Consider the following 23,385-nt stretch of genomic DNA (forward strand, 5'->3'; position numbering starts at 1 on the left):
GAACGTAGCTAACTAAAGTCTTCCAGCCGTATGGAATCAGCGTGATTACAGAGTTGACACTTAGCGCGGATCGCTAATTTCAGTCTGGGTTCGTTCTGCTGCAGTAAGCCTCAGCGTTGAATCTTCAGCACTCTAACATTCTAACAATTCTATCATTTTTATATAAAACATACAGAAAGGCTAAAAGGGCGTGTCTTTCAGCCCATATATGGACTTCAAAAGTGTTTTTTTTCTTTAAGCAAGCTAGCTAACGACATCTGTGATGATGTGCATATACTGTACCATAGGGCTGCTGAAGGCGGTGTGTGTGTGTGTGTGTACCATAGGGCTGCTAAAGGCGGGGTGTGTGTGTGTGTGTGTGTGTACCACAGGGCTGCTGAAGGCGGTGTGTGTGTGTGTGTGTACCATAGGGCTGCTGAAGGTGGTGTGTGTGTGTGTGTGTACCACAGGGCTGCTGAAGGCGGTGTGTGTGTGTGTGTGTACCACAGGGCTGCTGAAGGCGGTGTGTGTGTGTGTACCATAGGGCTGCTGAAGGTGGTGTGTGTGTGTGTGTGTGTACCATAGGGCTGCTGAAGGTGGTGTGTGTGTGTGTGTACCATAGGGCTGCTGAAGGTGGTGTGTGTGTGTGTGTGTGTGTGTGTGTGTGTGTGTGTGTACCATAGGGCTGCTGAAGGCGGTGTGTGTGTGTGTGTACCATAGGGCTGCTGAAGGCGGTGTGTGTGTGTGTGTGTGTGTACCATAGGGCTGCTGAAGGTGGTGTGTGTGTGTGTGTGTGTACCATGGGGCTGCTGAAGGCGGAATGTGTGTGTGTGTGTACCATGGGGCTGCTGAAGGCGGAATGTGTGTGTGTGTGTACCATAGGACTGCTGAAGGCGGTATGTGTGTGTGTGTGTACCATAGGACTGCTGAAGGCGGTATGTGTGTGTGTGTGTGTGTGTGTGTGTGTACCATAGGACTGCTGAAGGCGGAATGTGTGTGTGTGTGTACCATGGGGCTGCTGAAGGCGGTATGTGTGTGTGTGTGTACCATGGGGCTGCTGAAGGCGGTATGTGTGTGTGTGTGTGTGTGTGTGTACCATGGGGCTGCTGAAGGCGGAATGTGTGTGTGTGTACCATAGGGCTGCTGAAGGTGGTGTGTGTGTGTGTGTGTACCATGGGGCTGCTGAAGGTGGTGTGTGTGTGTGTGTACCATGGGGCTGCTGAAGGTGGTGTGTGTGTGTGTGTGTACCATGGGGCTGCTGAAGGTGGTGTGTGTGTGTGTGTGTGTGTGTACCATGGGGCTGCTGAAGGTGGTGTGTGTGTGTGTGTGTGTGTGTACCATGGGGCTGCTGAAGGTGGTGTGTGTGTGTGTGTGTACCATGGGGCTGCTGAAGGTGGTGTGTGTGTGTGTGTGTGTGTACCATGGGGCTGCTGAAGGTGGTGTGTGTGTGTGTGTGTGTGTGTACCATGGGGCTGCTGAAGGTGGTGTGTGTGTGTGTGTGTGTACCATGGGGCTGCTGAAGGTGGTGTGTGTATGTGTGTGTGTGTGTGTGTGTGTGTGTATATGGGTGTGTATGTATAGCAGTGTATTGTAGTATGTGTGTACCATGGGGCTGCTGAAGGCGGTGTGTATTGTAGTGTGTGTGTGTGTGTGTGTGCGCATGCATGTATTGTAGTGTGTGTGTTTACCATAGGACTGCTGAAGGCGGAATGTGTGTGTGTGTGTACCATGGGGCTGCTGAAGGCGGAATGTGTGTGTGTGTGTGTGTGTACCATGGGGCTGCTGAAGGCGGTATGTGTGTGTGTGTGTATGTACCATGTGGCTGCTGAAGGCGGTATGTGTGTGTGTGTGTGTGTGTGTGTGTACCATGGGGCTGCTGAAGGCGGTATGTGTGTGTGTGTGTGTGTGTGTGTGTGTGTGTGTACCATGGGGCTGCTGAAGGCGGTATGTGTGTGTGTGTGTGTGTGTGTGTACCATGGGGCTGCTGAAGGCGGTATGTGTGTGTGTGTGTGTGTGTGTACCATAGGACTGCTGAAGGCGGTATGTGTGTGTGTGTGTACCATAGGACTGCTGAAGGCGGTATGTGTGTGTGTGTGTGTACCATAGGACTGCTGAAGGCGGTATGTGTGTGTGTGTGTACCATAGGACTGCTGAAGGCGGTATGTGTGTGTGTGTGTGTACCATAGGACTGCTGAAGGCGGTATGTGTGTGTGTGTGTGTGTGTGTGTACCATAGGACTGCTGAAGGCGGTATGTGTGTGTGTGTGTACCATAGGACTGCTGAAGGCGGTATGTGTGTGTGTGTGTACCATAGGACTGCTGAAGGCGGTATGTGTGTGTGTGTGTACCATAGGACTGCTGAAGGCGGTATGTGTGTGTGTGTGTACCATAGGACTGCTGAAGGCGGTATGTGTGTGTGTGTGTACCATAGGACTGCTGAAGGCGGTATGTGTGTGTGTGTGTACCATGGGGCTGCTGAAGGCGGTATGTGTGTGTGTGTGTACCATGGGGCTGCTGAAGGCGGTATGTGTGTGTGTGTGTGTGTACCATAGGACTGCTGAAGGCGGTATGTGTGTGTGTGTGTGTGTGTGTGTACCATAGGACTGCTGAAGGCGGTATGTGTGTGTGTGTACCATAGGGCTGCTGAAGGTGGTGTGTGTGTGTGTGTACCATGGGGCTGCTGAAGGTGGTGTGTGTGTGTGTGTGTGTGTGTGTACCATGGGGCTGCTGAAGGTGGTGTGTGTGTGTGTGTGTGTACCATGGGGCTGCTGAAGGTGGTGTGTGTATGTGTGTGTGTGTGTGTGTATATGGGTGTGTATGTATAGCAGTGTATTGTAGTATGTGTGTACCATGGGGCTGCTGAAGGCGGTGTGTATTGTAGTGTGTGTGTGTGTGTGCATGCATGTATTGTAGTGTGTGTGTGTACCATGGGGCTGCTGAAGGCGGAATGTGTGTGTGTGTGTGTGTGTACCATGGGGCTGCTGAAGGCGGTGTGTATTGTAGTGTGTGTGTGTGTGTGTGTGTGTGTGCATGCATGTATTGTAGTGTGTGTGTTTACCATAGGACTGCTGAAGGCGGAATGTGTGTGTGTGTGTACCATGGGGCTGCTGAAGGCGGAATGTGTGTGTGTGTGTGTGTGTACCATGGGGCTGCTGAAGGCGGTATGTGTGTGTGTGTGTGTGTGTGTGTGTGTACCATGGGGCTGCTGAAGGCGGTATGTGTGTGTGTGTGTGTGTACCATGTGGCTGCTGAAGGCGGTATGTGTGTGTGTGTGTGTGTGTGTGTGTACCATGGGGCTGCTGAAGGCGGTATGTGTGTGTGTGTGTACCATGGGGCTGCTGAAGGCGGAATGTGTGTGTGTGTGTGTGTACCATGGGGCTGCTGAAGGCGGAATGTGTGTGTGTGTGTGTGTGTGTACCATGGGGCTGCTGAAGGCGGTATGTGTGTGTGTGTGTGTGTGTGTACCATGGGGCTGCTGAAGGCGGTATGTGTGTGTGTGTGTGTGTGTGTACCATGGGGCTGCTGAAGGCGGTATGTGTGTGTGTGTGTGTACCATGGGGCTGCTGAAGGCAGTATGTGTGTGTGTGTGTGTGTGTGTGTACCATAGGACTGCTGAAGGCGGTATGTGTGTGTGTGTGTGTGTACCATAGGACTGCTGAAGGCGGTATGTGTGTGTGTGTGTGTGTGTGTACCATAGGACTGCTGAAGGCGGAATGTGTGTGTGTGTGTGTGTACCATAGGACTGCTGAAGGCGGAATGTGTGTGTGTGTGTACCATAGGACTGCTGAAGGCGGTATGTGTGTGTGTGTGTGTGTACCATAGGACTGCTGAAGGCGGTATGTGTGTGTGTGTGTGTGTACCATGGGGCTGCTGAAGGCGGTATGTGTGTGTGTGTGTACCATGGGGCTGCTGAAGGCGGTATGTGTGTGTGTGTGTGTGTACCATGGGGCTGCTGAAGGCGGAATGTGTGTGTGTGTACCATAGGGCTGCTGAAGGTGGTGTGTGTGTGTGTGTGTGTACCATGGGGCTGCTGAAGGTGGTGTGTGTGTGTGTGTGTACCATGGGGCTGCTGAAGGTGGTGTGTGTGTGTGTGTATACCATGGGGCTGCTGAAGGTGGTGTGTGTGTGTGTGTGTACCATGGGGCTGCTGAAGGCGGTGTGTATTGTAGTGTGTGTGTGTGTGTGCATGCATGTATTGTAGTGTGTGTACCATAGGACTGCTGAAGGCGGTATGTGTGTGTGTGTGTACCATGGGGCTGCTGAAGGTGGTGTGTGTGTGTGTGTGTACCATGGGGCTGCTGAAGGTGGTGTGTGTGTGTGTGTGTGTGTACCATGGGGCTGCTGAAGGCAGTATGTGTGTGTGTGTGTACCATGGGGCTGCTGAAGGCAGTATGTGTGTGTGTGTGTGTGTACCATGGGGCTGCTGAAGGTGGTGTGTGTGTGTGTGTGTGTGTACCATGGGGCTGCTGAAGGCAGTATGTGTGTGTGTGTACCATGGGGCTGCTGAAGGCAGTATGTGTGTGTGTGTGTGTGTGTACCATGGGGCTGCTGAAGGCGGTGTGTATTGTAGTGTGTGTGTGTGTGTGTGTGCGCATGCATGTATTGTAGTGTGTGTGTTTACCATAGGACTGCTGAAGGCGGTATGTGTGTGTGTGTACCATAGGACTGCTGAAGGCGGTATGTGTGTGTGTGTGTGTGTGTACCATAGGACTGCTGAAGGCGGTATGTGTGTGTGTGTGTGTGTGTGTGTGTACCATGGGGCTGCTGAAGGCGGTATGTGTGTGTGTGTGTGTACCATGGGGCTGCTGAAGGCGGAATGTGTGTGTGTGTGTGTACCATGGGGCTGCTGAAGGCGGTATGTGTGTGTGTGTGTGTGTACCATGGGGCTGCTGAAGGCGGTATGTGTGTGTGTGTGTGTGTGTGTACCATAGGACTGCTGAAGGCGGTATGTGTGTGTGTGTGTGTGTGTGTGTACCATAGGACTGCTGAAGGCGGTATGTGTGTGTGTGTGTGTACCATAGGACTGCTGAAGGCGGTATGTGTGTGTGTGTGTACCATAGGACTGCTGAAGGCGGTATGTGTGTGTGTGTGTACCATAGGACTGCTGAAGGCGGTATGTGTGTGTGTGTGTACCATAGGACTGCTGAAGGCGGTATGTGTGTGTGTGTGTACCATAGGACTGCTGAAGGCGGTATGTGTGTGTGTGTGTGTGTGTGTGTGTACCATGGGGCTGCTGAAGGCGGTATGTGTGTGTGTGTGTGTGTGTGTGTGTACCATAGGACTGCTGAAGGCGGTATGTGTGTGTGTGTGTGTACCATAGGACTGCTGAAGGCGGTATGTGTGTGTGTGTGTACCATAGGACTGCTGAAGGCGGTATGTGTGTGTGTGTGTACCATAGGACTGCTGAAGGCGGTATGTGTGTGTGTGTGTACCATGGGGCTGCTGAAGGCGGTATGTGTGTGTGTGTGTACCATAGGACTGCTGAAGGCGGTATGTGTGTGTGTGTGTACCATGGGGCTGCTGAAGGCGGTATGTGTGTGTGTGTGTGTGTGTGTGTGTGTACCATAGGACTGCTGAAGGCGGTATGTGTGTGTGTGTGTGTACCATAGGACTGCTGAAGGCGGTATGTGTGTGTGTGTGTACCATAGGACTGCTGAAGGCGGTATGTGTGTGTGTGTGTACCATAGGACTGCTGAAGGCGGTATGTGTGTGTGTGTGTACCATAGGACTGCTGAAGGCGGTATGTGTGTGTGTGTGTGTGTGTGTGTGTGTGTACCATAGGACTGCTGAAGGCGGTATGTGTGTGTGTGTGTACCATAGGGCTGCTGAAGGCGGTATGTGTGTGTGTGTACCATAGGACTGCTGAAGGCGGTATGTGTGTGTGTGTGTACCATAGGGCTGCTGAAGGCGGTATGTGTGTGTGTGTGTACCATGGGGCTGCTGAAGGTGGTGTGTGTGTGTGTGTGTGTACCATGGGGCTGCTGAAGGTGGTGTGTGTGTGTGTGTGTGTGTACCATGGGGCTGCTGAAGGTGGTGTGTGTGTGTGTGTGTGTGTGTGTGTGTACCATGGGGCTGCTGAAGGTGGTGTGTGTGTGTGTGTGTGTGTACCATGGGGCTGCTGAAGGTGGTGTGTGTGTGTGTGTACCATGGGGCTGCTGAAGGTGGTGTGTGTGTGTGTGTGTGTGTACCATGGGGCTGCTGAAGGTGGTGTGTGTGTGTGTGTGTGTACCATGGGGCTGCTGAAGGTGGTGTGTGTGTGTGTGTGTACCATGGGGCTGCTGAAGGCGGTATGTGTGTGTGTGTGTGTACCATGGGGCTGCTGAAGGCGGTATGTGTGTGTGTGTGTACCATGGGGCTGCTGAAGGCGGTATGTGTGTGTGTGTGTGTACCATGGGGCTGCTGAAGGCGGTATGTGTGTGTGTGTGTGTGTGTGTGTGTGTGTACCATGGGGCTGCTGAAGGCGGTATGTGTGTGTGTGTGTGTACCATGGGGCTGCTGAAGGCGGTATGTGTGTGTGTGTGTGTACCATAGGACTGCTGAAGGCGGTATGTGTGTGTGTACCATGGGGCTGCTGAAGGCGGAATGTGTGTGTGTGTGTGTACCATAGGACTGCTGAAGGCGGTATGTGTGTGTGTACCATAGGACTGCTGAAGGCGGTATGTGTGTGTGTGTGTACCATAGGACTGCTGAAGGCGGTATGTGTGTGTGTGTGTACCATGGGGCTGCTGAAGGCGGTATGTGTGTGTGTGTGTACCATGGGGCTGCTGAAGGTGGTGTGTGTGTGTGTGTGTGTGTGTACTATGGGGCTGCTGAAGGTGGTATGTGTGTGTGTGTGTACCATGGGGCTGCTGAAGGCGGTATGTGTGTGTGTGTGTACCATGGGGCTGCTGAAGGTGGTGTGTGTGTGTACCATGGGGCTGCTGAAGGTGGTATGTGTGTGTGTGTGTGTGTGTGTACCATAGGACTGCTGAAGGCGGTATGTGTGTGTGTGTGTGTACCATGGGGCTGCTGAAGGTGGTATGTGTGTGTGTGTGTGTGTGTACCATGGGGCTGCTGAAGGTGGTGTGTGTGTGTGTGTGTACCATGGGGCTGCTGAAGGTGGTATGTGTGTGTGTGTGTACCATGGGGCTGCTGAAGGCGGTATGTGTGTGTGTGTGTGTACCATGGGGCTGCTGAAGGCGGTATGTGTGTGTGTGTGTGTGTACCATGGGGCTGCTGAAGGTGGTGTGTGTGTGTGTGTACCATAGGACTGCTGAAGGCGGTATGTGTGTGTGTGTGTGTACCATGGGGCTGCTGAAGGTGGTATGTGTGTGTGTGTGTACCATGGGGCTGCTGAAGGCGGTATGTGTGTGTGTGTGTGTACCATGGGGCTGCTGAAGGCGGTATGTGTGTGTGTGTGTGTGTACCATGGGGCTGCTGAAGGTGGTGTGTGTGTGTGTGTACCATGGGGCTGCTGAAGGCGGTATGTGTGTGTGTGTGTGTGTGTGTGTGTGTGTACCATGGGGCTGCTGAAGGCGGTATGTGTGTGTGTGTGTGTGTGTACCATGGGGCTGCTGAAGGTGGTATGTGTGTGTGTGTGTACCATGGGGCTGCTGAAGGCGGTATGTGTGTGTGTGTGTGTACCATGGGGCTGCTGAAGGCGGTATGTGTGTGTGTGTGTGTGTGTACCATGGGGCTGCTGAAGGTGGTGTGTGTGTGTGTGTACCATAGGACTGCTGAAGGCGGTATGTGTGTGTGTGTGTGTACCATGGGGCTGCTGAAGGTGGTATGTGTGTGTGTGTGTGTACCATGGGGCTGCTGAAGGCGGTATGTGTGTGTGTGTGTGTACCATGGGGCTGCTGAAGGTGGTATGTGTGTGTGTGTGTACCATGGGGCTGCTGAAGGCGGTATGTGTGTGTGTGTGTACCATGGGGCTGCTGAAGGCGGTATGTGTGTGTGTGTGTGTACCATGGGGCTGCTGAAGGCGGTATGTGTGTGTGTACCATGGGGCTGCTGAAGGTGGTGTGTGTGTGTGTGTACCATGGGGCTGCTGAAGGCGGTATGTGTGTGTGTGTGTGTGTGTGTGTGTGTACCATGGGGCTGCTGAAGGCGGTATGTGTGTGTGTGTGTGTGTGTGTACCATGGGGCTGCTGAAGGCGGTATATGTGTGTGTGTGTGTGTACCATGGGGCTGCTGAAGGCGGTATGTGTGTGTGTGTGTGTGTGTACCATGGGGCTGCTGAAGGCGGTATGTGTGTGTGTGTACCATGGGGCTGCTGAAGGCGGTATGTGTGTGTGTGTGTGTGTGTGTGTGTGTGTGTGTGTACCATGGGGCTGCTGAAGGCGGTATGTGTGTGTGTGTACCATAGGACTGCTGAAGGCGGTATGTGTGTGTGTGTGTGTGTGTGTGTACCATAGGACTGCTGAAGGCGGTATGTGTGTGTGTGTACCATAGGACTGCTGAAGGCGGTATGTGTGTGTGTGTACCATAGGACTGCTGAAGGCGGTATGTGTGTGTGTGTACCATGGGGCTGCTGAAGGCGGTATGTGTGTGTGTGTACCATGGGGCTGCTGAAGGCGGTATGTGTGTGTGTGTACCATAGGACTGCTGAAGGCGGTATGTGTGTGTGTGTGTGTACCATGGGGCTGCTGAAGGCGGTATGTGTGTGTGTGTACCATGGGGCTGCTGAAGGCGGTATATACGTGTGTGTGTGTGTGTGTGTGTACCATGGGGCTGCTGAAGGCGGTATGTGTGTGTGTGTGTACCATGGGGCTGCTGAAGGCGGTATGTGTGTGTGTGTGTACCATAGGACTGCTGAAGGCGGTATGTGTGTGTGTGTACCATGGGGCTGCTGAAGGCGGTATATATGTGTGTGTGTGTGTGTGTGTGTGTACCATGGGGCTGCTGAAGGCGGTATGTGTGTGTGTGTGTACCATGGGGCTGCTGAAGGCGGTATGTGTGTGTGTGTGTACCATGGGGCTGCTGAAGGCGGTATGTGTGTGTGTGTGTGTGTACCATGGGGCTGCTGAAGGCGGTATGTGTGTGTGTACCATGGGGCTGCTGAAGGCGTACATGTGTGTGTGTGTGTGTGTGTGTGTGTGTGTGTGTGTGTACCATGGGGCTGCTGAAGGCGGTATGTGTGTGTGTGTGTACCATAGGACTGCTGAAGGCGGTATGTGTGTGTGTGTGTGTGTGTGTGTGTGTACCATGGGGCTGCTGAAGGCGGAATGTGTGTGTGTGTGTACCATGGGGCTGCTGAAGGCGGTATGTGTGTGTGTGTGTACCATGGGGCTGCTGAAGGCAGTATGTGTGTGTGTGTGTGTGTGTGTGTGTGTGTGTGTGTGTGTGTGTGTGTACCATGGGGCTGCTGAAGGCAGTATGTGTGTGTGTGTGTGTGTGTGTGTGTGTGTACCATGGGGCTGCTGAAGGCGGTATGTGTGTGTGTGTGTGTGTACCATGGGGCTGCTGAAGGCAGTGTGTTTGGACAGGATGCTGGCCCTCTTGGCCTCGGCTCGGCTCCCGGTGCGTCGGTGTGATTTGGTGCTCTGTGAGCGCAGGACCACGCGGCCGCTGTGCTGACTACACACACTCTCTCTCCTGGGTAACGTTCCTCCGTGAGACACACACTCCTCCTCCTCAGAGTCCACGTCCTGGTACATCATCGCCAGCCTGCGAGCTACAGCACAGACACACACCACATGAAGACCCCGCCTTTCAGTACTCCAGTCTCTAGGGCAACAACATGACTGACAGATACCCTCACTCTCTGACGTGTGTGTGTGTGTGTGTGAAAAATACACCAGAAAATAACTTCCCCCAATATTATTCCCCAAAGCCTCAGCTCCACCTGCTCAAAACTACACATTGCCTTATAAGGAAAAATGGGCGGAGCTAAGCCAAACTGTCCTTTGGGCCAGAATAGTCTGAATACGGTACAGAATTACTGAAATGATTTGAATTATTATGAATTATTATTGTTTACATTTTATTAAGTGAGGTAAAAGATTGGTTTTAATTATGCTGTTGCAAATAAATAAATAATGTTAAATAAGCTGATGTAAGAGATTAGTTTTAATTATACTGTTATAAATAAATAAATAATATAAAAAAAAGCTGATTTAAAATATTTTTAATTATTCTCTTATAAATAAATAAATACAAATAATTTTTAAAAAGCTGATGTAAAAGATTAGTTTTAATTATTCTTTTTAAAAAATTATAAAAGTACTTTTAATTATTTTGTTATATATAAATAAATAAATAAATAAATAAATAAATAAATAAATAAATAAATAAATAAATATCTGATTAGTTATGGTTTTTCCTCATTTGATTTCAGGTACAGTATTGTTTGAAACTGCTGACCGATTCAGTAGTTAACACTAGTGAGGTCATGCTAACCGTTAGCGTCGTGCGAGTATTCGACGCCAGCCACGGTGCAGCGACGGAACACCATCTTATTTTCTGTGAGCGTTCCGGTCTTATCAGAGAAGATGTACTGCATCTGGCCGAGGTCCTCTGTGATGTTCAGAGCTCGACACTGCAGGTGAGAGTCCGTCTCCTCATCGTACAGATCCACGTCCTGGTGGATGAAGTAAACCTGACAGATCTTCACGATCTCGATGGAGACAAAGAGCGAGATGGGGATCAGCACCTGAGAACAAGGAGGAACAGAGGAACATCAGGCCTTAACACCAGCGTGAGGGAGAAGACGAGAACTTCCACTCTACACAATAACTTTAATAATAAAGCTTTAAATATTTCAGTTTTCAGCTTCATGGAGCTTTTATACTTTCACTTTAAAAATATTTTTAGGGTTTTATTTTAATTTATATTAAAAAAATTATAATAATTTATTCATTTTTACATCACTCTTGGAGAAGTCAAGGAAAAAAAAAATTTAGAATTTAAAAATGTTTGTGCATTATGTGTTTTTTTTATTAATTAAAAAATTCAAATGATTATAAAATAAAGAATTAAGTTCAGTTAAAATAAAATTTATTTAATCAATAAAGCTTATAATGTTTAACTGCTACAGACAGATCTGACATTAAAGCAGCAAAATATTTTTTTAAAAAGCTTAATATAAAACTACAATGTCACAATTTAATTTTTATTTACGAATTATTTCTAAAATATTTTAAATAATTTAAAATGACATTTTTAATTCACATAAATGAACAATTTTATTTTTGTAGTACTAAATTTCTTCTAGAATAATATAAAAAAAATAAAATTCACAAACAATTCAATAATTAAACAAACAACTAAACGTGTAAAACAATGATAATATTAAATGTAAAATATATGTATAATAATACTGCAGTGAGAACAATCTATCTGAAGTGTGAGGTCGTTTGTGTAAATAAGAGAAATAAAATAAAATATCTCCGAGATAAAAACTAAAATAAATAGAGTAGTTATTAGTCACACAGTGAGATCAGATCTGAGCTCCAACACATGCAGATCTGATCTCAGTCTGATGTTTAAGGAGCACCAGGTGATGATGTGTATCTGACACTCGGCTGCGTCTCACCTGGAAGACGATGATCATGGTGAGGAACAGATACACGGCCGAGACGAACGGAGACAGGTCAGTTCCCTCAGGACTCAGAACATCAAACACTGGCCTCTTCTCACCGTACTGATACATCCACAACCCGTGACCTGCACACGCACATACATACATACATACACACACACATATATATATATATATATATATATATATATATATATAGACACAGAAAACACAACATGTATAGCACAAACACACACAGAAAACACAACACACATGCATGCACATACAAGATATACACACACACACAAAACACCACACGTGCACACAGAAGAAACACACAAACAAAAAATAACACACACACACAGAAGAAGCAGAGAAGGGTTAGTGATAGTGGCTGTGTGTGTTTTGTATTGTGAGTGTGTGTATGATGTGCAGTGTGTTGTGGGGTTTTGTGTGTGTGTGTGTGTGTGTGTGTGTGTGTGTGTGTAAACTCTTCGTACCGATGGCGGAGAACAGACACATGACCAGCAGGATGATGACACACCAGAAGACATCCACGTTCATCCTCCGCTCCAGTTTACTGCGTTTGTATCGCGGCCCGTTGTTGTTTAACATGGCTTTAGTTTCATGACCTGAAAACAGAACAACAGAACAAACCGCCACAGCACACACACACGCGCACACACACACACACACACCTCAGTGATCTTGTCATGTTGGAGAAAAAACAGAAAGAAGCTTAAACTCCTCTGTCCTGATTCAGCAGCAGTGTGGTGTTCATCAGAGTGGGTGGAGCTCTGATCAAAAGACAGATGCTCTAATCACAGTGGGCGGAGGTGTTACTGAGCTGTGGCTTGATTAGAATGGGTGGGTCTCTGATACCTAACTGGGTTTGTGGGTGGGTCTCTGATACCTGATTGGGTTAGTGGATGGAGCTCTGGTCCCTGATTGGGTCAGTGGGTGAAGCTCTGATCACTGATTGGGCGGGAGGTCAGAGTAGATGGAGGTCTGGGAGAGGGGAGATTTATTCAGGGCAGGTGGAGCTCTGATATTTAAACAGGAGCTGGTTTGTTCAGAGTGGGTGGAGCTCTGACTGCATGAGTGGTAGTTTGGTCAAAGTGGGTGGAGCTTTATTTGGATGAGTGGTGATCTGATTCAAGTAATCAATGCTCTAACTGGCTGAGACTGGGAGATCTCTGACTGGGTGAATAGTGATTTGGTAAGTGTGGTGAAGTGGGGTGGAGCTTTGAATGGCAGGGGTTTGATTAGAGTGGGCAGGGCTTTTAGTGGTGAGGGGGTGGTTTGATTGAAGTGGGCAGGGCTTCGACTAGATGGTTTGTTACCTGCGTAGATGACGATGCCTACAGCTTCCTCTGTATTGCGAATGGTGCAGCCTCTGAGCAGCAGGTTGTCTTTGTAGAGACCATCTCTCCTTCCATTACGATGGACTCTGTCTCACACACACACACACACACACACACACACACACACTTGTTATTTTGTAAAACACAGTGCAGATTAATAACAGTGCCTCAGGCAGTGGAGAGATCAGAGCAGTGGCTTCACCTCATCACACACACAGCATCAGCATGAAGAGAAGCAGGAGAAACAGACTACAGTGTGTCCACACACACACACACACACACACACACACACACACACAGCCCTGGGCCTTTCACCCTCCTCACTGGCAGCCAGATGCTCTCTGGGGTAACTGGGTAACGGAGCATTGGTTGCACGCCAGCAGCATCTGTTCTCCATCACGCCGAGATATAAATGTCATAATCATTCTCCACCCTGTCAGCTGACTCACTGCCCAGCTACCATCAGCACAAGGTCTTCATCTGCTGCTCTACTACACCCACATGCGCACACACACACACGATCCTACTGCTACACACTCTCAGAAATACGGGTACCAAGCGGTACCTTACTCTGAAAACTAATTATAGGTATCACGTACACCTTCCCAGGCAAAACATATATCCCTACAAAAGGTAGAACCCTGTGGTAGAACCCAGTAATGTTTATGGTACCAGACCAGAGACTAGATAAACCCTCAGTTGAGAAACTTCAAACCACACTCCTGTATTTTCATCATCAAATCAAGACTAACTCCTGCTTTTTTACTGTAATGAATTTGTTTCCTCTTACAGCTCGGAGTGGGCGGAGCTACAACTAGAGCAGATCACTGATTGGTCACAGAATTGTCCAGATCTTCAGTAATGTTAGAACCAGTGTAGGTTCTTTCTATTTCTTTTTTTCTGCAGGTTTTAGGTGGAATCCTTTAAAAAGGATCTATTTTTTTTCTGGCCATTTACATATTTTCTTATCCCTAATAAGGAAGTGGGAGGAGCTCTGATCGGGTGAGACCTGTTTTTTTTCCCTGGAGTGGGTGAAGTTCTAACTGACTGAGGTGTGATTTACTCAGAGTGGACAGAGCTTTGGCAGCATGGATGGAGCTTTGCACTCTGATAAGGGTAGAGGTTTGTCAGAGTGGGCGGAGTTCTGCTTTTTGATTGGGTGAGATGTGGTTTGGTCAGAATGGATGGAGCTCTGCACTCTAATAGGGTTAGAGGTGGTTTGGTCAGAGTGGGCGAAGCTCTGCACTCCAATAGGGTTAGAGGTGGTTTGGTCAGAGTGGGCGGAGCTCTGCACTCCAATAGGGTTAGAGGTGGTTTGGTCAGAATGGATGGAGCTCTGCACTCTAATAGGGTTAGAGGTGGTTTGGTCAGAGTGGGTGGAGCTCTGCACTCTAATAGGGTTAGAGGTGGTTTGGTCAGAGTGGGTGGAGCTCTGCACTCTAATAGGGTTAGAGGTGGTTTGGTCAGAGTGGGCGGAGCTCTGCACTCCAATAGGGTTAGAGGTGGTTTGGTCAGAGTGGGCGGAGCTCTGCACTCTAATAGGGTTAGAGGTGGTTTGGTCAGAGTGGGCGGAGCTCTGCACTCTAATAGGGTTAGAGGTGGTTTGGTCAGAGTGGGTGGAGCTCTGCACTCTAATAGGGTTAGAGGTGGTTTGGTCAGAGTGGGTGGAGCTCTGCTCCATGAAAGCTGGTGATGTGTATGTGATGCTGTATAACAGTGAAGAACTCATCAAACTGTGATAAGGTCACACACACACACACACACACACACACACAGTGCTGAATATTCAGTTACTGATTAAGCGTCAGGGTTGAAGCATGTTTGAGTTCAGTACTTACATGTAGCCACGGAAACGGTTCAGGTCGTTGTTGGGCTTCTCACACTCGATAACACTGTTGTACTTCATGGGGTCGAACTCAGTGTCCTGTAAAAAGATTCATTCAGACACTCAGAACCGCTCAAAATCACACTGGGAGAAAAAACTGACCAATCACATCATTTCTTCATGGCACTCGTCTCCGGTACAGAAATCTCCACAACTCTAACCGAGGAGAAAAAACAAGAAACTCCAGATTCACTGCTTAATATGAAGAAGAATAAAAGAATAAAATATAATCACCAGTATAGTTACAAAAGTATTCATAATGTCAGTTAACAGAATAGCTAACTAGCTAAAAGTTTAATGATTAATAACTATCAATTTCCTTTATAAAGTCACAAAAACACAGCAGAAATATTCACAAAAAAATCTCTAAACCTTCAGCCTCATTCGTAAAAAAACAACTAAAAAAATAAAAAATCCACTGTGTAGATTAAACTTTATATATCTTTATGTTTAATATCTAATAAATATAAAACATATATATTATTGTTACTCTATCATTATTAATAATTTTATTCAGTTTTTACTTAAAATAAATTTTTTTAATTATTTACTTATGTAGTAAATTTTTTGAGCTTTTAGTCTTATAATTTCATTTTTTCTGCAGTGTTTGTATCGTGTCCAGCGTCTCAGAGTTCTCTGAAAGCTGAAAGTTTGGAAGTAAAATGTTTTATTTTTCTCACTCCAGTGGTCATTTGTTGTCTGTGTAACTTTGCCAGCTGGGTTTAAAAGTAAAAAAGTCTTGACCGCTGTGTGTGTGTGTGTGTGTGTGTGTGTGTGTAATTAAGATGAAGTCACAGGTGAGTGGCAGCAGTTTTGTTGTTTAACAGAGTAAATATGAAGCAGCTGAATCCACTCGCTGACCAAACCAGCAGTAAAAGGCCGGTCAGTATGCCCGCGAGCTCAAGCACCACGCTTCCTGTGGAAAAACATTTCACGGTGACGCTACTGAGTAAAACACACAGAGTCTGCGCTCACCAGGTCTATGAAGCTGCGCACCACCTGCCTCTGCTTCAGGTTGGTCTCTCCGTCCAGCGTGGCCGTCTCGATGTGACACAGCCGGTCCGGATCGCTGGAGCTCAGCAGCAGCACGTCGGCAGGAACGATCTCGTTACAGCGCAGACGGATGAAGTCTCCCACACGCACCTCCTTCCAGTACTGTTCCACATAACAACGCTCGGTTCTGCAGAGCAGAGACACGAACAAACACAGATTACATGCCGGGTCACGGCACCACTGCATGAACCATGAGCGCCATAACGCTGGAATCATTTTGGGATGCTTAATTAATTAACTCCACAATGCTAACTGAGAGATGCAGCCATGTGATACAAGTGATGTTACTGATATTAACATTAACATCTCTGTAACAGAATAAACATTTAAAAAGCAGCAGCACATTCCCATAGAATCCCTTTAAATTATTACACACACACACACACACACACAGATTACAAGCCGGGTCACGGCACCGGCGCATGAACAATGAATGCCATAATGCTGGAATCATTTAAAAAACAAAAAACAAACAACTTAATTCCACAACGCTAGCTGAGAACTGCAGCCATGTGGGCGTGGCTTTAAATGGACAAAATGTCTGAGGTTTCTGATATTAATATTGATATCTAACAGAATAAACAAAAGCAGCAGCACATTCCCATGTAATCCCTTTAAATTATTATTACACTTGCGCACGCGCACACACACACACACAGATTACATGCTGGGTCACGGCACCACCGTGATCATCCTCTATCCTTTACAATGTTTACAAAAGTAAAAATTCACACACAAAATGCTTATTAATTAATTCCACAATGTGGGTGTGGCCTTAAATGGACAATATATACATATATGGACAAAAGGTTTGTGTAATGTTATTGTTATTAACATTTCTGTAATAGAGTAAACAAAAGCAGCAGCACATTCCCATAGAATGATTAAACACACACACAGACACACACACACAGACACACACACACTTTAAACATCCTGTTATCTTTTAAGTCAACACGACTTCAGGGTCCTAAACAAAATCTTTAAACTGATCTGACCGACAGAGTGGCCGAATTTCGACTTCACTTTCTCCCTCAGTGTGAGAGTGAGAGCAGGGTCAGTGCACTGAGGTGATGATCAGATCTCCACCTCGCCCTTCCAGAAAAACAAAAATAACTCTACAGAAGCTGAGCAAACATGGCACAGAGACCGGGCCTCTCTGAAAGCCGAGCCAGAAACAAACCTCCTCTCTGTTCCTGTTTCCCGCCCTTCCCTGCTCAAGAACATGGAGCTTCTGGAAAATCAGAGTGATGAGTCAAAGTACAGTGAAGTGAAGTGAAGTGAGGCAAAATAAAGTATAGTAAGGCAGAGAAAGAGGAGAGTGAGGAAGAGTAAAGTATAGTGAGGAAGAGAATAGTGAAGCAGAGTGAGGCAGAAAATAATATAGTAAGGAAGATTAAAACAGTGTGGCAGAAAAGGGCAGAGTGAGGTACAGTGAGGTAACAGAGTAAGGTAGGACAGTGAGGCAGGGTGAGGTACAGTGTAGGACAGTGGCGCAGGGTGAGGTAAAGTGGGGAAGGGTAAGGTACAGTATAGGACAGTGAGGCAGGGTCAGGTAAAGTGAGGCAGGATGAGGTACAGTGTAGGGCAGTGAGGCAGGGTGAGGAACAGTGTAGGACAGTGAGGCAGGGTGAGGTACAGTGTAGGGCAGTGAGGCAGGGTGAGGAACAGTGTAGGACAGTGAGGCAGGGTGAGGTACAGTGTAGGGCAGTGAGGCAGGGTGAGGAACAGTGTAGGACAGTGAGGCAGGGTGAGGTACAGTGTAGAACAGTGAGGCAGGGTCAGGTAAAGTGAGGCAGGGTGAGGAACAGTGTAGGACAGTGAGGCAGGGTGAAGAACAGTGTAGGACAGTGAGGCAGGGTCAGGTAAAGTGAGGCAGGGTGAGGTACAGTGTAGGGCAGTGAGGCAGGGTGAGGAACAGTGTAGGACAGTGAGGCAGGGTGAGGTACAGTGTAGGGCAGTGAGGCAGGGTGAGGAACAGTGTAGGACAGTGAGGCAGGGTCAGGTAAAGTGAGGCAGGGTGAGGTACAGTGTAGGACAGTGAGGCAGGGTGAGGAACAGTGTAGGACAGTGAGGCAGGGTGAGGAACAGTGTAGGACAGTGAGGCAGGGTGAGGAACAGTGTAGGACAGTGAGGCAGGGTCAGGTAAAGTGAGGCAGGGTGAGGTACAGTGTAGGGCAGTGAGGCAGGGTTGAGTTACAGTGTAGGACAGTGAGGCAGAGTCAGGTAAAGTGAGGCAGGGTGAGGAACAGTGTAGGACAGTGAGACAGGGTCAGGTACAGTGTAGGGCAGTGAGGCAGGGTTGAGTTACAGTGTAGGACAGTGAGGCAGAGTCAGGTAAAGTGAGGCAGGGTGAGGAACAGTGTAGGACAGTGAGGCAGGGTCAGGTACAGTGTAGGGCAGTGAGGCAGGGTTGAGTTACAGTGTAGGACAGTGAGGCAGAGTCAGGTAAAGTGAGGCAGGGTTGAGTTACAGTGTAGGGCAGTGAGGCAGTGATCTCACTAGTTTTGACTTGAACCACAGCTCACATCTGCCCAGTTCACACTACATGACATCACCCCACTTCCCTCTGCAACATACATCACTGTGGGTTTCCATGACGACCACTACACAATGTTCTCAGGCTGTTGAAGACAAGGTTTTATGTTCCCTGTGTTGAAGGTTTCAGAGTAAGAACACAGAGAAATCAAACTCATTTCCTGTCATGCGCTGCACATCCCTGAACCTGGTTCTCAGCTGTGTGGGGATGATGATGATGATGATGGAGTTTAAACACATCACGTCTACAACAAACCGTAAACCGTGTACGGCTTCAGTTCTCCTCTAGAACACACCATCTGAGTTCTTCATCCAGAGGAAAGCTGATCAAGCTGAAAACCACGTCTGACTTACAGAGGCAGAAAGAGTCAGAACTCCACGCTGCTTCATGTCGAGACACCAGTCTGACCGCAGATGGAACTCCCTGCATGACATCACAGCGCTCCACATCCGCCTGCGTTCTACACACACTCAACATCTACACTGTACACAAGCTCTCGGTTCCTCCAGAGCTCACAGCGACACGCTCACTCACTGAACCCAAACTCAGCAGAATCACCGTGACTCTAGGCAGACTAGAAAACTTCGAGGAGATGAGATTTATGGCTTCATTTGCATATTACAGCCTCTCTGGGACGGGTATTCTGATAATATTTAATAAACGACGGAGCCGTGCCAAAGACAAACCACAGGAGGCAGGAAGAACTTCCTGATCTTTAAGAAAACTCAAGATTTTATTTTAGAGGAGTCTGAAAAACATGAAAGAATGTGGGGTGTTTTTTTTTTTGACTTCAGGGCAGAGTTTGGGCCTCAGGGGGTGGGGCAGGGGGCGGGGCAGAGACAGGAAGTGAAGAGACCTCAATGAGGAGGAGAGGAAGAACCTGAGGGACGTCCAACACTGTGATAAATACAGTGAGGAGAATTTAAATCTCACACATTCCACCAGAGAGACTTTTTATATAAACACAGAATCAGAGAAATGCATTTTAGGTTTAAAGGTGTGAGAGTTTGTGTGTGTGTGTGTGTGTGTGTGTGTGTGTACACACACCGTGTAGGAGAGAACTAAAAACCGTAACATCTCAGCATTCCTGTCCTCCTCAGCAGCCTCCCAGTGCACCACTCTGGCCAACACACACACACACACACACACACCTCTCAAACCTTTAAACCTAAAATGCATTCCTGTACTAAACATTGTTTTCTGAGTGTTTAGAAAAAACAATAGAGCTGCTGAGAGTCTCACACACACACACACACACACAGGAAAGGTGGAGAACACACACACACACACAACTAATAGCTATTGTTCTCCATAATTTTTGGATATGCAACTTGGGTTCATTTCATGCACAAATCCAAGTCATCTCTCTCAGTGTCTTACACACACACTCATATACACAAACACAATCATCATACACACACAATCATACTCACACCATCATACACACACACACACACACAGACACACACCATCATACATGCACACACACACACACACACCAACATACACTACCAGTCAAAAGTTTGGACACACCTTTTAATTCAATGTTTTTTGTTTAGGGATTTATTTTCTACATTCTAGAACAATCCTGGAGATTTCAAAACTATGAAATAACACACATGGACTTCAGTAATCCATATGTAACGACAACAAAAAACAGTCAGTTGTTATTTTAAGACACGAAGGTCAGGTGTTCTGGAATAGTTCTTACAAGGACAGTATTGTCAAGTGCATTTGCAAAACCCATCAAGCCCCATGATGAAACTGTCTCACATGAAGACCCTCCCAGTAAAGCAAGACCAAAACTGACCTCTGCTGCAGAGGAGAAAGTTCATTTAGAGTCACCAGCCTCAGAAATCACCAATTAACAGCACCTCAGATTAGAGGCGTTATGAAGGCTTTACAGAGCATCAGTAGCAGACATATCTCAATATCAACTGTTCAAAGGACATTATTGTGGATTTCAGCCGCCTTCAGCATTGTTTTACAATGTAGAAAGAAATAAACATCAGGAAAGACCATGGGATTAGAAGGTGTGTCCAAACTTTTGACTGGTAGTGTACACACACACACCATCATACACACACACACACACCATCATACACACACACCATCATACACACACACACACCATCATACACACACACACACACCATCATACACTCACACACACACACCATCATACTCACACACACACCATCATACACTCACACCATCATACACACACACACACACCCCATCATACACACACCCCATCATACACACACACACACACACCATCATACACTCACACCATCATACACTCACACCATCATACACTCACACCATCATACACACACACACACCATCATACACACCCCATCATACACACACACACCCCATCATACATACACACACACACACACCATCATACACACACCCCATCATACACACACCCTATCATATACACACCCACACACACCATCATACACACACACCATCATACACTCACACCATCATACACTCACACCATCATACACACACACACACACACCATCATACACACACACACACACACCATCATACACTCACACCATCATACACTCACACCATCATACACTCACACCATCATACACACACACCATCATACACACACACCATCATACACACACACCATCATACACACACACCATCATACACACACACACACCCCATCATACACACACACCATCATACACACACACCATCATACACACACACACACCCCATCATACACACACCCCATCATACACACACCCACCCCATCATACACCCACCCCATCATACACACACCCCATCATACACCCACCCCATCATACACACACCCCATCATACACCCACCCCATCATACACACACCCACCCCATCATACACACCCCCCATCATACACACACCCCATCATACACCCACCCCATCATACACACACCCCATCATACACACCCACACACCCCATCATACACTCACCCCATCATACACACACACCCCACCATACACACTCACCCCATCACACACCCCCCCCCATCATACACCCCCCCCATCATACACCCCCCCCCCATCATACACACCCCCCCCATCATACACACCCCCACCCCTTCATACACACCCACACCCCATCATACACACCCCCACCCCCCATCATACACACCCCCACCCCCCATCATACACACCCCCACCCCCCATCATACACACACACCCCCACCCCATCATACACACACACCCCCACCCCCTCCTACACACACACCCCCACCCCCCATCATACACACACACCCCCACCCCCCATCATACACACACAACCCCCACCCCCCATCATACACACACACACCCACCCCCCATCATACACACACACCCCCACCCCATCATACACACACACACACACCCCCACCCCATCATACACACACACACACACACCCACCCCATCATACACACACACACACCCCCACCCCATCATACACACACACCCCCACCCCATCATACACACACACCCCCACCCCATCATACACACACCCCATCATACACACACCCCATCATACACACCCCCCATCATACACACCCCCCACATGATACAGACACCCACCCCATCATACAAACACACCCCCACCCCATCATACACACACACCGCATCATACACACACACCCCCATCATACACACACACCCCATCATACACCCCCCCCATCATACACTCACCCCATCATACACTCACCCCATCATACACACACACCCCATCATACACACCCACCCCATCATACACACACCCACCCCATCATACACACACCCACCCCATCATACACACCCACCCCATCATACACACACCCACCCCATCATACACACACACCCACCCCATCATACACACACACCCACCCCATCATACACACACACACCCACCCCATCATACACACACACACCCCCCATCATACACACACACACCCACCCCATCATACACACACACACCCCCCATCATACACACACACCCCATCATACACACACACACACCCCATCATACACACACACCCCATCATACACACACACACACCCCATCATACACACACACACACCCCATCATACACACACACACACCCCATCATACACACACACACACCCCATCATACACACACACACACCCCATCATACACACACACACACACCCACACACACACACACACCCCATCATACACACACACACCCACACACACACACACACCCCATCATACACACACACACCCCATCATACACACACACACACACACACACCCACCCCATCATACACACACACACACACACCCACCCCATCATACACACACACCCACCCCATCATACACACACACCCACCCCATCATACACACACCCACCCCATCATACACACACCCACCCCATCATACACACACCCACCCCATCATACACACACACACCCCATCATACACACACACACCATCATACACACCCCCCACATCATACACACACCCACCCCATCATACACACACACACACACACACCCCATCATACACACACACACCCACCCCATCATACACACCCCCATCATACACACCCACCCCATCATACACACACACCCACCCCATCATACACACACACCCACCCCATCATACACACACACACCCACCCCATCATACACACACACACCCCCCATCATACACACACACCCCCCCATCATACACACACACCCCATCATACACACACACCCACCATCATACACACACACCCACCCCATCATACACACACACACACACCCCATCATACACACACACACACACCCCATCATACACACACACACCCCATCATACACACACACCCACCCCATCATACACACACACACACACACACACACACCCCATCATACACACACCCACCCCATCATACACACACACACACACACACACACCCCATCATACACACACACACACCCCATCATACACACACACACACACACACACACACCCCATCATACACACACACACCCACCCCATCATACACACACACACACACACACACACCCCATCATACACACACACACCCACCCCATCATACACACACAC

The 23,385-nt window shown here is 48.3% G+C and overlaps 1 protein-coding gene across 2 annotated transcripts in view; it reads right to left on the reverse strand.

Moving 5' to 3' along the window:
- The window catches only part of atp10a (ATPase phospholipid transporting 10A), an 86,190-nt gene that overhangs the window by 24,555 nt on the left and 38,250 nt on the right, over positions 1-23,385 (reverse strand). For both annotated transcript variants that reach the window (XM_058403192.1, XM_058403193.1), the window contains exons 2-8: positions 15,703-15,907; positions 14,681-14,766; positions 12,822-12,928; positions 11,979-12,110; positions 11,494-11,624; positions 10,359-10,611; positions 9,413-9,633 (exon numbers count right to left, since the gene is read on the reverse strand). In XM_058403192.1, coding sequence (XP_058259175.1) covers positions 9,413-9,633; positions 10,359-10,611; positions 11,494-11,624; positions 11,979-12,110; positions 12,822-12,928; positions 14,681-14,766; positions 15,703-15,907 — 1,135 coding nt within the window. The remainder of the gene's footprint in view (positions 1-9,412; positions 9,634-10,358; positions 10,612-11,493; positions 11,625-11,978; positions 12,111-12,821; positions 12,929-14,680; positions 14,767-15,702; positions 15,908-23,385) is intronic.

The sequence above is a fragment of the Hemibagrus wyckioides genome, linkage group LG11, assembly GCF_019097595.1.
Source record: "Hemibagrus wyckioides isolate EC202008001 linkage group LG11, SWU_Hwy_1.0, whole genome shotgun sequence".
Taxonomy (NCBI): Eukaryota; Metazoa; Chordata; class Actinopteri; order Siluriformes; family Bagridae; genus Hemibagrus; species Hemibagrus wyckioides.